The sequence below is a fragment of the Oncorhynchus nerka genome, linkage group LG14, assembly GCF_034236695.1.
Source record: "Oncorhynchus nerka isolate Pitt River linkage group LG14, Oner_Uvic_2.0, whole genome shotgun sequence".
NCBI classification, from domain to species: domain Eukaryota; kingdom Metazoa; phylum Chordata; class Actinopteri; order Salmoniformes; family Salmonidae; genus Oncorhynchus; species Oncorhynchus nerka.
The window spans coordinates 55,974,983-55,993,527 of NC_088409.1; the positions used below are offsets into that span (position 1 = coordinate 55,974,983).

Genomic DNA, 18,545 nt, shown 5'->3' on the forward strand with positions numbered 1-18,545 from the left:
CCCATAGGAGATTTTTAGAAACACTTAAAATAAGGGCTGTTCAGTCTTAACAGGCTGTGATGAGTTATTAACCATGTAAATCTCTCTCGGACAAGGTGATTTATCAATATATTTGGCTATTTATTCTCAGCTTTTAGAAATTCTAATTGGCATCAAAGTAGACGACATGCAAGATGACAAATCCCTGCAAGCACACGTATTGTGTACATTTCAAACTTACCCAAGACAGCTCTCCGAATTGTCAATTTAAGGAAATTTAGCCATTTTATTCCTTACTAAATGTAGTTAACAGATGGTTAATCCAGAAATCCTTACCTTTTCCTCGTTTCGGCAGTCTCACCCAGAGCATCATGGGCATGGTTATCAAAACATGACGCCAGTTTAAGACTTCACAAAACACGTCCCTTATTTTACGTGTTTCTAGAATAGGTTTATGGGTGTTATTGCTCATACTGTGGTACTCTAAGAACATATTTTCATTAAACTAGCACCATTTAAAGGGGCAAATTGTAGTTCAAGCAAATGTCCAGGCAACTTCTGAAGGTACACCCCACTACTGTCTTTGGTAAACAGCTGAGGGATGGATGTAACCACTGTTGAAATAAACCCGTAAGACAAATTCTATTCTTTAAGAATTAATGGGTGTTGTCGCGAGAATTTTCAATCCCAATGATAACTCAAATAATTTATAACTTTGACCAATTCCCAGAGGTTTGTAAGACCCTGGATTTAATAATAATTAGGCGAAGTCTCAGATTGTGCAAAAGGTTAATTCTTTATTCAGAGAGTACTCTGAAGTCAAAAATGAGAACAGTCATTTTATAATTCACACACACACATCAGTAGAAACTCTGCCACCCTTTAGGTGGGCTGTATTTTTCCACAATACTAACACATTCCTAGTTGATCACTTTTCTTCCAGCTTGGCAGTTTCTAGCTGTTCCTCTCCTCCCTAGATTAGAGGGACCTTGGAAAGGGCCTCTTTCCTGTCGTACGTTTTCAGAGTTATAACTAAGTCATCTGTGGTTCACATTGCTACAAAGTAACACAATGTTTTTTATCTTAACTTGTTTTACACACACATTATTGGATTATAGTCTCATAATTCTAATACATTTCACACCGTTAAATACGTTTCAGGGTGGAATTCTTTAGTCATTACTTTAAACATATAAATTCCTTTATCAATCCACCCTTTGCCTAAATATTACACACTGATACTTCAACCTTTTATTGGAATTATAAATGTCACACAAAACCAATACATGTATTTACATCATATACTCATCAACGACTGTTCTAGGCCTATATCCAATTATAACTCTTCTTTTTAGGATTTTCATTATCTTCATGAAATGTCTAAACATTGAAGATGGGCTCCTCGTAATCAAAGGGATCAGAGCCATCTACTCGGTTCGGAGGCATGTATTTGTTGTCCCACTGGTCGGAGCTCAGAATCGGTCCTTACCTCACCATTTTGTTGCGTCATCGATCTCTAGAGTCCTGGTGATTAAAAACCTCTCGCACACGGAATCAAACAGCAACCACACAACATCAACACACTCATACAGATGAAAGCGGCCCACAACACGGTGATTATAAAAAATTCCATTTTCCAAACATACTATCGAACCACCCTGTCACAGATGTATTAACCCCTGAGTTCTCAGCCCATTCTTCACTTAGAGCCGTTAACCCTGCTAGAGCTCTTGTAACTGTCCCATCTGGTGATGTTTTATTAGGAATAAACGTACAACAATGAACCCCTATCATTCTACATACCCCGCCCTTTTCTGCCAATAACATCGAGAGCCAGCCTATTTTGCCAGGTCATAAGGGAGGTGGCGGATAATTGGTCAGAGATCCCGTTTACTGCATCCCCGGTTTCATTCATGAATCTCTATTGATTATATTAGATGTAATTAATCCAATCCACATTTTTATTTATTGTCAACCACCAAAAAACGTAGTGGTAATGCCTTCACCTATTTGATTCATAGCTTTGTATTCATCTGGAACTCCCCTATGGATGCCAATAGCATCCATCTAGACAGGGCTACTCTCATCCTGGTCAAAACTCCTCATGTGCCTACCTTGGCATCCTATAACTGGCCTCTGATGACTAATTCTAACTGGTTGACCAATAACACCGCAGCGCAAGTTCCTAACCACCCTTTTGGTAGTGTCTGTCATATGCATCCTTTACTGGTACAAGCCCACTATGCATCAGTTATAGGTTCTGTGAGGTTAAGAATTTTCTCCTGTGCTTCCAAACCTAAGTCAGTCACATTAACTATCAGACTTACATCCATTAATCTCCTAAATTCCTGGTGCCATTCTTGTGTCTATAACACTGGTGCTCACCAGGAGTAAACCGAGGTGGGTTGCCCGAGTACTTCAATCTGGCTAACCCAATCCCTGTACAGTTGTCTGCTTTCCTAGGGAATTGTTTGTTTACCTTAAATCCTACATCAAATGTATTTATATAGCCCTTCTTACATCAGCTGATATCTCAAAGTGCTGTACAGAAACTCAGCCTAAAACCCCAAACAGCAAGCAATGCAGGTGTAGAAGCACGGTGGCTAGGAAAAACTCCCTAGAAAGGCCAAAACCTAGGAAGAAACAACCTAGAGAGGAACCAGGCTTTGAGGGGTGGCCAGTCCTCTTCTGGCTGTGCCGGGTGGAGATTATAACAGAACATGGCCAAGATGTTCAAATGTTCATAAATGACCAGCATGGTCAAATAATAATAATCACAGTAGTTGTCGAGGGTGCAACAAGTCAGCACCTCGGACGTAAATGTCAGATGGCTTTTCATAGCAGATCATTAAGAGTATCTCTACCGCTCCTGCTGTCTCTAGAGATTTGAAAACAGCAGGTCTGGGACAGGTAGCAAGTCCGGTGAACAGGTCAGGGTTCCATAGCCGCAGGTGGAACAGTTGAAACTGGAGCAGCAGCACGGCCAGGTAGACTGGTCGCAGAGGAGTCCTCATACCAGGTAGTCCTGAGGCATGGTCCTAGGGCTCAGGTCCTCCGAGAGAGATAGAGAGAATTAGAGAGAGCATACATAAATTCACACAGGACGCCGGATAAGACGGGAGAAGTACTCCAGATATAACAGACTGACCCTAGCCCCCCCGACACATAAACTACTGCAGCATATATACTGGAGGCTGAGACAGGAGGGGTCAGGAGACACTGTGGCCCCATCTGATGATACCCCCGGACAGGGCCAAACAGGCAGGATATAACCCCACCCACTTTGCCAAAGCACAGCCCCCACCACCACTAGAGGTATATCTTTAACCACCAACTTACCATCCTGAGACCAGGCCGAGTATAGCCCACAAAGATCTCCACCACGGCACAACCCAAGGGGGGGCACCAACCCAGACAGGAAGATCACGTCAGTGACTCAACCCTCTCAAGTGACGCACCCCTCCTAGGGACGGCATGGAAGAGCACCAGTAAGCCAGTGACTCAGCCCCTGTAATAGGGTTAGAGGCAGATCATCCCAGTGGAGAGAGGGGAACCGGCCAGGCAGAGACAGCAAGGGCAGTTTGTTGCTCCAGAGCCTTTCCGTTCACCTTCACACTCCTGGGCCAGACTACACTCAATCATATGACCTACTGAAGAGATGAGTCTTCAGTAAAGACCTCAAGGTTGAGACCGAGTGTGCATCTCTCACATGAGGAGGCAAACCATTCCATTAAAATGGAGCTCTGTAGGAGAACACCCTGCCTCCAGCTGTTTGCTTAGAAATTCTAGGGACAATTAGGAGGCCTGCGTCTTGTGACCGGAGCGTACATGTAGGTATGTACGGCAGGACCAAATCGGAAAGATGGGTAGGAGCAAGCCCATGTAAGGCTTTGTAGGTTAGCAGTAAAACCTTGAAATCAGCCCTGGCCTTAACAGGAAGCCAGTGTAGGGAGGCTAGCACTGGAGTATTATGATCAAATGTTTTGGCTCTAGTCAGGATTCTAGCAGCCGTTTTTAGCACTAACTGAAGTTTATTTAGTGCTTTATCTGGGTTGCCGGAAAGTAGAGCATTGCAAGTAGTCTAACCCAGAAGTAACAAAAGCATGGATTAATTTTTCTGTATCATTTTTGGCTGAAAGTTTCAGATTTTTGCAATTTTACGTAGATGGAAAAAAGCTGTCCTTGAAACGGTCTTGATATGTTAGTCAAAAGAGAGATCAGGGTCCAGAGTAACGCCGAGGTCCTTCACAGTTTTATTTGAGATGACTGTACAACCATCAAGATTAATTGTCAGATTCAACAGAAGATCTCCTTGTTTCTTGGGACCTAGAACAAGCATCTGTTTTGTCCGAGTTTAAAAGTAGAAAGTTTGCAGCCATCCACTTCCTTATGTCTGAAACACAGGCTTCTAGCGAGGGCAATTTTGGGGATTCACCATGTTAGCAGTGAAAGTTAACATTATGTTTTCGAATGACATCCCCAAGAGGTAAAATACATCGTGAAAACAATAGTGATCCTAAAACGGAACCTTGAGGAACACCGAAATTTACAGTTGATTTGTCAGAGGACAAACCATTCACAGAGACAAACTGATATCTTTCTGACAGATAAGATCTAAACCAGGCCAGAACTTGTCCGTGTAGACCAATTTGGCTTTTCCAATGTCTCCAGAAGAATATGGTGATCGATGGTATCAAAAGCAGTTGCGAAGGTCTAGGAGCACGAGGACAGATGCAGAGCCTCGGTCTGACGCCATTAAAAGGTCATTTACCACCTTCACAAGTGCAGTCTTAGTGCTATTATGGGGTCTAAAACCATACTGAAGCATTTCGTATACATTGTTTTGTCTTTGGAAAGGCAGTGAGTTGCGGCGCACCTCTTTTTCTACAATTTTTGAGAGGAATGGAAGATTCGATATAGGCCGATAGTTTTTTATATTCTCTGGGTCAAGGTTTGGCTTTTTCAAGAGAGGCTTTATTACTGCCACTTTTAGTGAGTTTGGTACACATCCGGTGGATAGAGCCGTTTAATATGTTCAACATAGGAGGGCCAAGCACAGGAAGCAGCTCTTTCAGTAGTTTAGTTAGAATAAGATCCAGTATGCAGCCTGAAAGTTTAGAGGCCATGATTATTTTCATCATTGTGTCAAGAGATATAGTACTAAAACACTTGAGTGTATCTATTGATCCTAGGTCCTGGCAGAGTTGTGCAGACTCAGGACAACTGAGCTTTGGAGGAATACGCAGATTTAAAGAGGAGTCCGTAATTTGCTTTCTAATGATCATGATCTTTTCCTCAATGAAGTTCATGAGTTTATTACTGCTGAAGTGAAAGCCATCCTCACTTGGGGAATGCTCTTTTTTAGTTGGCTTTGCGACAGTATCAAAAATAAATTTAGGATTGTTCTTATTTTCCTCAATTAAGTTGGAAAAATAGGATGATCGAGCAGTATCAAAAAAGCTAAAGACTTTATTTCCGGATTGTTCAGAGCTTATTTTCTGTATACCAGGGAGCTCATATGACAAATAAGATGGGCAACTGGAAAAACTAGTTGATTGTTAGTTGATTGTTGGAGTCAGGTGTGTCAGCTGGGGCAAAAGTGTGACACCAATCAGGCCCCAGAGGATTGGAGTTGCCCATCCCTGCTAAAGATGGATCTCCATGCCTACAGAGAGCTAATTAAAGGGAAATTACACCCCAAAACAACATTTTGTTACTTATTTCTATGTCCATTGTTGATATAGTCCCAAAAAATGATTTGCATGTCAGCAATTAAGTTTAAGATATAACTTTCAAAATACAGCTGGTATGATGCGTTTACCAAATAGCATTTTAGCAGCCCTCTTTGTGACAGCCAAAAGAAAAAATCTATATTGTTAAAGTACATTTCCTGCAATCTCCACATTATGGCATAGGGTGGAGGCAAATGTTTTCAGTTTTAAGTATGCTCACTCGTGATCAATGTGCCCCACCCAGGTCGGTAATTCGAAACATGCTTACTACAAGTTTAGAAAGCTGGCCGCAAGACTAACTAAACAATAAAATGAAAAAAATAATTAATAAAATAAAAAATGTTTTGTGCTGACATGGGCTAATTGAGTGAATGACTGATGCAGAACCACATGTGTTGTCTATTATTCTTAGTCTTAACAGAAAGTTGAGTCCCAGGCTGAGTAGGTCGACCGGCCTACAAAATGTTCTGCGGGCTCATCCCTGGTGTAGATGAAAGGGACAGGTTAAGGATTCTCAAGCCTTGAGACAATTGACACATGGGGTGTCAACTCAATATTAGGAAGGTGTCCGTAACGTACAATGTCTGAGCCATGTTTACATATTGATTTCACACAGATATTGCACTTTGTTGATGAGTAATTGTTTTCATTTAAGAAAAGGCAAAGTGTTAGGACTCCTGATTTGTGCTCTCATCAGCCATTATATAACTCATGATCATACATGGAATCAGGAATATCAACACTTTGTATTTTAAAGGGCCAAAAATGTTTCTACAGTAACTATTGGCATTTTATTTTCCCGCTGTACTGAAACCGAACGGTGACCCCAAAACCACAATACGTACCCAACCATGTGTTTTGCTGAATATTACACCTCTAGTTCACTGTAATAACTCTTATGTTTCCCTCCCACAGATGTAGTATTCTTTGTCTACCTGTACCAGCGCTGGATCTACAGGGTGGATCCCAACCGGATGAATGAATTTGGCGCCAGCGGAGCGGAACCCACTGGAGTGGACCCTAACAAGGACAGCACAGCACAGGGGGAGGTCACAGCCACAGGGGAGGTCGCCGCCATAACAGAAAAAGCAAAGGAGGAGAAGAAGAACGATTAACATGACCAACCTATCCGCCTTTCTATCTCCCTATATCTCCCTCTCTAACTTTAAGCATCAGCTGTCAGAGCAGTTTACCGATCACTGTACCTGTACACAGCCAATCTGTAAATAGCACACCCAACTTATTTATTTTTCTCCTTTGCACCCCAGTATCTCTACTTGCACACTCATCTTCTGCACATCTATCACCCCAGTGTTTAATTTGCCATACTGTAATAATTTCGCCATTATGGCCTATTTATTGCCTTACCTCCCTTATCCTACCTCATTTGCACATACTGCTAAGTTATTGACTGTACGTTTGTTTATGTGTACCTCTGTGTTGCTTTATGTGTCACACTGCTTTGCTTTATCTTGGCCAGGTCGCAGTTGTAAATGAGAACTTGTTCTCAACTAGCCTACCTGGTTAAATAAAGATCAAAGAAAAAAAAAATGTCTACTTGCACATCTTCATCTGCACATCTATCGCTACAGTATTTAATTCTAAATTTTAATTATTTCGCTTCTATGGCCTATTTATTGCCTACATTTACACAGACTGTACATAGGTTTTTCTATTTTTATTTTCTATTGTGTTATTGACTGTATGTTTGTTTATGTGTAACTCTGTGTTGTTTTTGTCGCACAGCTTTGCTTTATCTTGGCCAGGTCACAGTTGTAAAAGAGAACTTGTTCTCAACTGGCCTACCTGGTTACATAAAGGTGAAATCAAAATAAAACTCAAAAAAGATGGATGACCTGTCCAACCCTACCCTTCAGGGCCGGTCCTGGACCTTCTGCCGCCCTAGGTGAGACAATCTCCTCGAATATTATAGGCTGCAGTTTAGCTTCAGATTGTCATCGTGAGTAATCAATATATCCCCATATGCATCGGAGTCACGTCTTTCACGGGCATTTTAGAATTTATTTCTACCATAAGGCATCACCGAGTTAAGCATTTTTATAGAACGCTTATATAATCTGGATACGTTTTTTGTATTTATTTCAAAATATAAAGCAAACTATAGATAAGGGTACGAGTCTGGGTCCAAGATAGTAGGGTCTTCGCCGGCATTGTTTGGAGGTGTGGCTTTGCCTGGAGCGACCACCTGTTCTTGTCCAGCCAGAGAGCTGTCATCATTGGTGGAAGTGCATGGCTCGGACTCCTCCGGTTTGCCCTCTTCCCTGCTAGAATCAGCGAATGGGGGCTCGTCGTATGAATGGCCTGTCCTCGTAGGTTTGTCATTCTCCACACCGGCTGATGGACATTGCTGCACACTGACGCATTTCACCAGTGAATTTCTTTGGTCCAGAGATTGTGCCTTTTCTCTCATTGTTTAAAAAATAATAATTGCTTCCTGATAGTTTTTGTCTCTTACACATGGTAGCAAATTGTTTCAAATATATTACTTTTAGCTAAAATTATATCCACTAGTAGTAGCTAGCTAACATTAACAGACTAGTTTAGGCTACTGCCTTAATCAATAATCGTCTTCCTCACACACACATTTTTTTTAAATACAATCATTTATTTGGCAGATTCATTTTTATTAATGTTTCACAATTGGATAATCCCATATAAACACACACATCACCATAGCTACCAAGGATAATGGGAGTGAACTTCGGGAGAAGCGAGAATGGGGTGAGGGCGGGAACTGCAGCAACGCCAAGAACTGATGGCCGGGGTGCCGCGGGCGGTGAAGTAGCCAATCACTTGTCAAAATGTCACCTCAAATTCAAGTGCCGCCATAGGCGACGGCCTAATCTTGCCTAATGGAAGGGCCTAATGGAAGGGCCTGCTACACACGAAAGACAGACTACCCTCCATTTTTTACTTCTTATGGCTGGGGGAAGTATTGACTAGCTTGGATGAATAAGGTGCCCAGAGTAAACTGCCTGCTACTCAGTCCCAGTTGCAAACATATGCATATTATATGTGGATAGAAAACACTCTGAAGTTTCAAAAACTGTTTGAATGATGTCTGTGAGTATAACAGAACTCATATTGCAGGCAAAAACCTGACAAAAAAATCCAACCAGGAAGTGGGAAATCTGAGGTTGGTCGTTTGTCAACTCATTCCCTATTGAAGATACAGTGGGATATTGGTCATGTTGCACTTCCTAAGGCTTCCACTAGATATCAACAGTCTTTAGAACCTTGTTTGATGCTTCTACTGTGATGGGGGGCCGAACGAGAGGGGAATGAGTCAGAGGTCTGCCAGAGAGCTACAAGCTGGCCACGCTCGTTCACGTGAGAGCGAGCTCTGTTCCATTGCATTTCTACAGACAAAGGAATTCTCCGGTTGGAACATTATTGAAGATTTATGTTAAAAACATCCTAAAGATTGATTATATACTTCGTTTGACATGTTTCTACGGACTGTTACGGAACTTTTTGACTTTTCGTCCTAGTGAACGCGCTTTGTGAGTTTTGATTTGTTTACCAAATGCGCTAACAAAAGGAGCTATTTGGACATAAATGATGGACATTATCGAACAAAACAAACATTTATTGTGGAACTGGGATTCCTGGGAGTGCATTCTGATGAAGATCATCAAAGGTAAGTGAATATTTATAATGTTATTTCTGACTTCTGTTGACTTCACAATATGGCGGATATCTTTTTGGCTTGTTTGGGCTCTGAGCGCCGTACTCTGATTATTGCATGGTTTGCTTTTTCCCTAAAGCTTTTTTGAAATCTGACACGGTGGTTGCATTAAGGAGAAGTTTATCTAAAGTTCCATGTATAACGCTTGTATTTTCATCAACATTTATGATGAGTATTTCTGTAAATTGATGTGGCTCTCTGCAAAATCACTGGATGTTTTTGGAACTACTGAACATAACGCGCCAATGTATACTGAGATTTATTTTGAGAAATATGAACTTTATCGAACAAAACATACATGTATTGTATGACATGAAGTCCTATGAGTGTCATCTGATGAAGATCATCAAAGGTTAGTGTTAGGAATCGTATGAATACATGACTAAACAATATCCCCATTATAAATAGAACTGTAACTAAGTAAACTTATACTCTGTTTTGTTATATCTGATTAACAATATGAATTCATAAGTGAGGGATTGTGGAGCCTGAAACAGGGGTAATTAAATAAAATAAATACCATTCCAGCCAGGTTGGAGAAGATTGGAAGTGTTTTTTTTTTTAAATAAGCAGAAAGGGTAATTTACCTATGGTTGAACCTACTCAACTTAGCACTAGAATGTTCAGATAAAGACATTGTTTGTTTTCTTAGGTTTTCCGTTAACTGGAACTGTCAGCTAAGTGGTGATGGATAATGGTGAGGGATCAAGAGTTAATTCAGTTATATTGTGTGTCATGTGTGTGCGCTAGTAGGTAGGAATTAACTGTTAAACCTGCGTTTGTCTTGGTCGACAGGAGGAGATTCATTCTAGAACCAATGACGTCATATTTTGTATATAAACTGTTGTTTGTGGTTACATGGCAGCGTGCTCCGAGAATAAATACTACTATCTAATTTTGATAAGACTGGTCTCCGTCTATTTTATGCAAATAAGAATCTTACAAATTCTCATAAAATAGACTAAGTGAATTCAATTAATGAAAACATATTTGAATAATGAAATTATATCAACAGAATGTAATTCTATCTCTATTTCTGATTTTTGTGACTCCTCTCTTTGGCTGGAAAAATGGCTGTGTTTTTCTGTGACTTGGCTCTGACCTAACATAATCGTTTGTGGTGCTTTCGCTGTAAAGCCTATTTGAAATCGGACACTGTGGTGGGATTAACAAGAAGTGTATCTTTAAAATGGTCTGAAATACTTGTATGTTTGAGGAATTTTAATTTTGGGATTTCTGATGTTTTGAATTTGGCGCCCTGCAGCTGAAAGAAGTTTTAAACAAATGCTTGATGTTCCAAACTTGTTTTTCAGTCACTTGAATTTATTTAGTATGTTCTGAAACTACAGAATCTCAGCTTGTAATGTTAATACTGATGTCAAAATGTCTAGCAATAGCTGATTTACAAGTCTTTGCCTGGACTTTTGATTTTTAAAATTGTTTTACTATATTCACATGCCAAGCAGGACCACCAGCCTCAATTCGTAGGTGCATGGACACTACAAGGTGTCAAAAGCGTTCCACAGGGATGCTGGCCAATGCTGACTCCAATTCTTCCCAAAGTTGTCAAGTTGACTGGATGTCCTTTGGGTGGTGGACCATTCTTGATACACACGGGAAACCTTTGAGTGAAAAAACCCAGCAGCGTTGCAGTTCTTACCACTCAAACCGGTTCGGCTGGCACCTACTACCATACCCCGTTCAAAGACACTCAAATATTTTGTCTTGCCCATTCACCCTCAATGGCACATAAACACAATCCATGCCTTAAAAAATATATTTTAACCTGTGTCCTCCCCTTCATCTACCGATTGGAAAGGATTTAACAAGTGACATCACCTGGATTCACCCAGTCTATCATGGAAAGAGCAGGTGTTCGTGATGTTTTGTACACTCACTGTATGTGGAATAGCATAAAGCAGTGTTTCCCAAATCCTCTCCAAGGGCTGCACATTTTTTATTCTATAGCACTTCCCAGCTGTTTCAAATAACTAATCATCAAGCTTAGATTATTTGAATCCGCTGTGTAATGCTAGGGCAAAAACCAAAACATGCACCCCTCGGGGTGCCCAGGACCCAGTTTGGGAAACGCTGGCATAAAGGCAACTCGCGGTAAAGTCACACACCTACACAAATACTTGCTTAAATGTAGGCTTTATTTCACAACATGGTGCAATCACTTCACAGACAGGTTTACGCCTACGATGATAGTGTCACATTGAACGAAGTGTTAACATTCAGTGAAGAAATGGCTTCGATATGGATTTGGAGGAAATAGCCATAGAGTCCCACAGTGGATGAGTCATATACCCAGAAAACCTAGTGGTCAAACAGGGAAATGGTTCCAATCGTTTTTCCACCATTTATTATTCCCATAGGGGATTTTAGAAACACTTAAAATAAGGGCTGTGTTTTGTGTAGGCTTATCCGGGCGTGAAATTTGATTAACCGTGTAAATCTCTCTTGGACAAGGTGACTTATCAATATATTCGGTTCTATTTATTCTCAGCTTTTGAAAATGATAATTAGCATCAAAGTAGATCATCAAGACTACAAATCCTTGCAAGCTCCTGCACGTCATCTTTAGACGATACCTTTGCTAACAGGTATTGTGTAAATGTCAAACATGTCCAAGACAGTTCACAGAATTGTCAACTTAAGGATATTTTGCCAATTTATTCCTTACTAAATTTAGTTAACAGATGCAGAAATTCTTAGATTATCCTCGATTCGGCAGTTATCAAAAACTGATGCCATGGTAAGCCTTCACAAAACACAGCCCTTATTTGAAGTTTTTTTTAAATAGCTTTTATGGGTATAATGACTCATACTGTGGTACTCTAAGAAAATATTTTTATTAACATAGCACCATTAAAGGGGCACTCTGTTGTTCAAACAAATGTTCAGGCAACAAATCTGCAGGTACACCCTGCCACTGTCTTTGGTAAACAGCTGAGGGATGGATGTAACCACTGTTGAACTAAACCCATGAGACAAATTATATTCTTTAAGAATCAATCAGTATATATATATATATATATATATACAGTGCATTCGGAAAGTATTCAGACCCCTTGACTTTTTCCAAATGTTGTTACGTTACAGCCTTATTCTAAAATGGATTAAATAAAATAAAAATCTCAATCTACACACAAAACCCCATAATGACAAAGCGAAAAACAGGTTTTAAATGTTTGCAAATTTAGTAAAAACAAAAAACAGAAATACGTTATTTACATAAGTAATAAGACCTTTGCTATGAGACTCGAAATTGAGCTCAGGTGCATCCTGTTTCCATTGATCATCCTTGAGATGTTTCTACAACTTGATTGGATTGGACATGATTTGGAAAGGCACACACCTGTCCCACAGTTGACAATGAATGTCAGAGCAAAAACCAACTGATGAGGTTGAAGGAATAGTCCAGAGAGCTCCGAGACAGTATTGTGTCGAGGCACAGATCTGTGGAAGGGTACCAAAAGTTTCTGCAGCAATGAAGGTCCAAGAACACATTGGTCTCCATCATTCTTAAATGGAAGAAGTTTGGAACCACCAAGACTCTTCCTAGAGCTGGCTGCCCTGCCAAACTGAGCAATCGGGGGAGAAGGGCCTTGATCAGGGAGGTGACCAAGAACACGATGGTCACTCTGACAGTGCTCCCAAGTTCCTCTGTGGAGATGGGAGAACCTTCCAGAAGGACATCCATCTCTGCAGCACTCCACCAATCAGGCCTTTATGGTTGAGTGGCCAGATGGAAGCCACTCCTCAGTAAAAGGCACGTGACAGCCCGTTTGGAGTTTGCCAAAAGGAATCTAAAGGACTCTGAGACCATGAGAAACAAGATTCTCTGGTCTGATGAAACCAAGATTGAACTATTTAGCCTGAATGCCAAGCGTCACGTCTGGAGGAAACCTGGCACCATCCCTACAGTGAAGCATGGTGGTGGTGGAAAGCATATCTCTACACCTACAATGCCATCTGCCAAATATGTGTATGTGACCAATAAAATTGGACTTTGATTTGGCAGCATTATGCTGTGGGGATGGTTTTCAGCAGCAGGGACTGGGAGACTAGTCAGTATCGAGGTACAGATGAATTGAGCAAAGTACAGAGCGATCCTTGATGAAAACCTGCTCAGGACCTAAGACCGGGGCGAAGGTTCACCTTCCAACACGACAATGACCCTAACAACACAGCCAAGATAACGCAGGAGTGGCTTCGGGAGAAGTCTCTTAATGCCCTTGAGTGGTCCAGCCAGAGCCTGTACTTGAACCTGATTGAACAACGCTGAAGATGTTCCCCATCCAACCTGACAGAACTTGACAGGATCTACAGAGAATAATGGGAGAAACTCCCAAATACAGGTCTTCCTGTCTGGGTATTTACTCCTGAAGTGCTGACCTGTTGCACCCTCGACAACTACTGTTATTATTATTTGACCATGCTGGTCATTTATGAACAATTGAACATCTTGGCCATGTTCTGTTATAATCTCCATCACCAGAAGAGGACTGGCCACCCCTTATAGCCTGGTTCCTCTCTAGGTTTCTTCCTAGGTTCTGGTCTTTCTAGGGAGTTTTTCCTAGCCACCCTGCTTCTACACCTGCATTGCTTGCTGTTTGGGGTTTTAGGCTGGGTTTCTGTACAGCACTTTGTGATATCAACTGATGTAAGAAGGGCTATATAAATAAATTTGATTTGAGGTGTGCCAAGCTTGTAGCGTCATATCCTAGAGGACACTAGGCTGTAATTGCTGCCAAAGGTGATTCAACAAAGTACTGAGTAAATGTGATATTTTTTAAATATTTTTTGAACATTTGCAAAATAAAAACTGTATTTGCTTTGTCATTATGGGGTATTGTCTGTAGATTGATGAGGGGGGGAAACTATTCAATCAATTTTAAAATGAGGCTGTAACATAACAAAATGTGGAAAAAGTCAAGGTCTAAATACTTTCTGAATGCACTAACGTGAAAGTCCAGAAATGGATGCACCAATTGCCTCTTTAAACCAACAAAACATCTAGTCAGTACACCACCACTACCCAGGCTGACACAATATGGCTTATCCAGAGATTTGGCTCATTAGAGACTATAAAGATGCTAGTTTTAAGCTTAACAGTTAACATACCAGATTTCTCAGCAATAGGCTATGGAAATACCCAGAATTCACATTATGTTGAGAGGGTTGGGCTTCTTTCCTCTGGGCGAGATAAAGGTTCAGCACCTGGAAAGGATGGAATGGAGAGGGGAGGAATGATCACTGAGATCAGAGATGAATCCTGTTTTCACCCAGATGTAAGTGTTGCCCGGCACCAGTTCAGGGGAGCTGCAGTGGTCGGGTAATGTGTGGTACAGAGGGGAAGGCAGGGTGCTGACATTGCCATGAGAGGCCAGCAAAGACATGGCGTTTACCATCACGATGGACCGCTCGTTCATCTTCATAGACACACTCTCCACTGTTCCTAGCAGAACTGGACACAAAATTCAGATCAGCTTTGTGAAGCCACTGTACTCAGTGTCAAAAATAAAGTACAGTTGAAGTCGGAAGTTTACATACACGTTAGGCAAATACATATAAACTCAGTTTTCACAATTCCTGACATTTAATCCTAGTAAAAATTCCCTTTCTTAGGTCAGTTAGGATCACCACAATTTTTTAAGAATGTGAAATGTCAGAAAAATAGAAGAGAGAATGATATATTTCAGCTTTTATTTCTTTTATCATATTTCCAGTGGGTCAGAACTTTACATACGCTCAATTAATATTTGGTGGCATTGCCTTTAAATTGTTTAACTTGGGTCAAATGTTTCGGGTAGCCTTCCACAAGCTTCCCACAATAAGTTGGGTGAATTTTGTCCCATTCCTCCTGACAGAGCTGGTGTAACTGAGTCAGGCTTATAGGCCTCCTTGCTCCTTGTGGAGTGGTTGAAAAACGATTTTTAATGACTCCAACCTAAGTGTATGTAAACTTCCAACTTCAACTGTATACTGAACAAAAATATAAACAGAACATGCAACAATTTCAAAGATTTGACTAAGTTACAGTTCATATAAGGAAATCAATCAATTTAAATAAATAAATTAGGCCCTAATCTATGGAATTCACATCACTGTGTAGGGGTGTAGCCATGGCTGGGCCTGGGAGGGGATCCACTGGAGAGCTAGGCCCAGCCAATCAGAAATAATTTCCCCCCACAAAATGACTTTATTACAGACAGAACTACTCCTCAGCACCCTCCCAACCACCCCTCAGATGAAGAAGAAGCCGGATGTGGAGGTCCTGGGCTGGTTACACGTGGTCTGCTGTTGTGAGGCCGGTTGGACGTACTGCCAGATTCTATCAAACGATGTTGGAAGCAGCTTATGATAGAAAAATTAACAGCTCTGGTGGACATTCCTGCAGTCAGTTTGCCAATTGCACGCTCCCTCAAAACTTGAGACGTCTCTGGGATTGTGTTGTGTGACAAAACTGCACATTTTAAAGTGGCCTTTTATTGTCCCCACTACAAGGTGTACTCACTCTGTTTAGCCTCACATGTGAATCCTTAAAGAGAAGGGTGTGGCTGGCTTAAGGGGATGTGAACGATGCTGAATGGTTGTAGACAAAGAAGAGCTCTCCAGTAGTGGTACCAAAACATTCCAGGGCCATTTTCTCAAATGTGGGGTTACAAGTTTATCAACTTTCAAAGCAGAATTTACTTTCCCATTGTTCCTCAACTCTAGTGCATGATATGCCATTTTCTAGCTCTGAGTCCATACTTTTATCCAAAAACACCACCTCAAATGTTGCTACATAAGACAGCCGGTCGGTCACATTTTTGTTCAGTGTAGATTCAAGTGCTTCCCACTGTTCTTGCTAGAGGTCAAAGTATAGATTCATGTTTCCTTCACTCTGTGCTGCAAACTGGAGGCCTTACTTTCGGTGTAACACAGATCTTCCGTCTTCAAATCCCCCAGTGGTAGAAGCCTGGGTCCTGATGGTAGTAAACAACAGTCTAATCAAATGGGCTTAGACAGAGACAGAATCCATACAGGGACCCATCAAAACACACCCCGTTTATCATTTATGAACTACATATAGAATCATCATATCATTCGTCTGGGCTGTGGGTTGGTCTTTCGTATGGCCCAGAGATAAAAAGACGTAAAACAAACTGTGACATAAATCATGGATCGATGAAAAATGTGAGTCAAGTTCGGAATGTATCCTGTTCCCACTGACCTGGAATCATGTTCATGCTGGTGGTGTTTCGTTCAGTCCTGGGGTGCAGGACCCCTGCACAGCAAGACCACAGGGAGGAGTTGGGGTAGCGGTGCCCACAGCAGGTGAACCCTGACTGGGTAGGGTAGAGCAGGTCTAGCCCTGGGGCAGAGCAGCAGGTCTGAGTGGAGCCGGCCTCCATCAGGACATTCCCACAGCACTGGGCATCCTCTGTGAGCCTGCCCTGAACCTGCATGTCGTACAGAGTCCCTGCACAGCACTTCATCTGGCCACTGCTGGGGCCGTAGGCCTTCCCTCCGCAGCAGGACATGTTCCCCAACCTGCGGTGTCTGTGCAGAGAAAAAAATATTTGACCCAATAGCAAGAGAGCTGTTCTGATACACACCAGCAAATTGATTAGGTATTGTCAACAGGTTTGTTGTCTCTATTAGTGTGTGGCGGGTTAGTTAACACTTGGATAAACTGATTAAAGTTAACGGTACAACGGGCCTCCCGGGTGGCGCACTGGTCTAAGGCCAGAGACTTTGGGTTCGAGCCCAGGCTCTGTCGCAGCCGACCGCGACCAGGAGGTCCATGGGGCAACGCACAATTGGCCTAGCGTCGTCTGGGTTAGGGAGGGTTTGGCCGGTAGGGATGTCCTTTTCTCATCGAGCACAGTGTTTCCTCCGACACATTGGTGCGGCTGGCTTCCGGGTTGGATGCGCGCTGTGTTAAGAAGCCGTGCGGCTTGGTTGGGTTGTGTTTCGGAGGATGCATGACTCTCGACCTTCGTCTCTCCCGAGCCCGTACGGGAGTTGTGGCAATGAGACAAGATAGTAACTACTAAAACAATTGGATACTACGAAACTGGGGTGAATAAAGGGGGTAAAACTCTGAAAAAAAACGAACACTAACACAATAACTGGCTTATGGAAGCACTTCTCTATGTGAGAGAGAGGTATAATTATATATTTATATATAAACTATTTATGCTACCTTTTATATCATTGATCCTAATGATTTAGGCCTAGATGTACAACAGCCAATGTGAGTAATGACCGTGGAATAAAAAACAAAATGTGTATGGGTGGAGAGAGGGTTAGTTTTACAGGTTCACTCGCTCTGGATTGTCAGTACTGCATGTATTGTTGGCTGTCGTGCCATGGCTGTGTCAGAGTCGATTGTAACTTGGGTATTCCTTTATGGGCAGTGTGATTCCTAAGACACATTTTTACTTCCAGTCATTAGCAGCCGTTAGAATCCATGTTCTTTTTTCCTTACTTTTTTTTGTCGGAAAACAACAGGATATGATGAGGACTACATGAAATATGTCTTGCATGTATTGGACATTAAAAAAAAGGACTGGTCTTGTGATATATTTAGCTTGTTTTCTCTTCATTTTTTCAAACATTTTCAAACAATTGAATCCAATGAACTGAGCAGGCTGGGCTGACATGGTTATAGCCTTGCTAGGACTTTCTAAATATGAGCATGCATTTATAAGATTGTGCTGTTATTATTTATATTAATATTATCAATTATTGTTACTATTTATTTTTTTCTGACTGTTTTCCATGTTATTTGGTTAGTTCTCTTAAACACCCTCATAGGTATGTTATCATGGGACTGCCCGTATTTCCCTCTGGCCAACGCCAATTGGCGGCCAAGGGTTTGCCTTAGGACGCAAAGGTGCGTCATGAGTCAGGGAGATGGTCTGATGGTCTTAGTGATAACAGACCTAGATATGGGGGGAGGTTTTAGTGGGTGGAATATTATATCTTGATAGTGAGGCTGTAGAACTTTTGAGGATCTGGGGATGCCAAAACCCATGCCAAATCTTTTCAGTCTCCCGAGGGGGAAAAGGTTTTGTCGTGTCCTCTTCACGACTGTCTTGGTGTGCTTGGACCATGATAGATCGTTG

General features: G+C 41.6%; 1 protein-coding gene across 2 annotated transcripts in view; it reads right to left on the reverse strand.

The window, feature by feature from the left end:
* Nucleotides 1–11,557: 11,557 nt before the first annotated feature.
* The window catches only part of LOC115142130 (galaxin-like), a 29,027-nt gene continuing 22,039 nt past the window's right edge, over nt 11,558–18,545 (reverse strand). For both annotated transcript variants that reach the window (XM_029681601.2, XM_065000193.1), the window contains 3 exons: nt 16,646–16,974; nt 16,341–16,397; nt 11,558–14,893 (listed from right to left, as the gene is read on the reverse strand). In XM_029681601.2, coding sequence (XP_029537461.2) covers nt 14,640–14,893; nt 16,341–16,397; nt 16,646–16,974 — 640 coding nt within the window. In that variant the 3' untranslated portion in view covers nt 11,558–14,639. The remainder of the gene's footprint in view (nt 14,894–16,340; nt 16,398–16,645; nt 16,975–18,545) is intronic.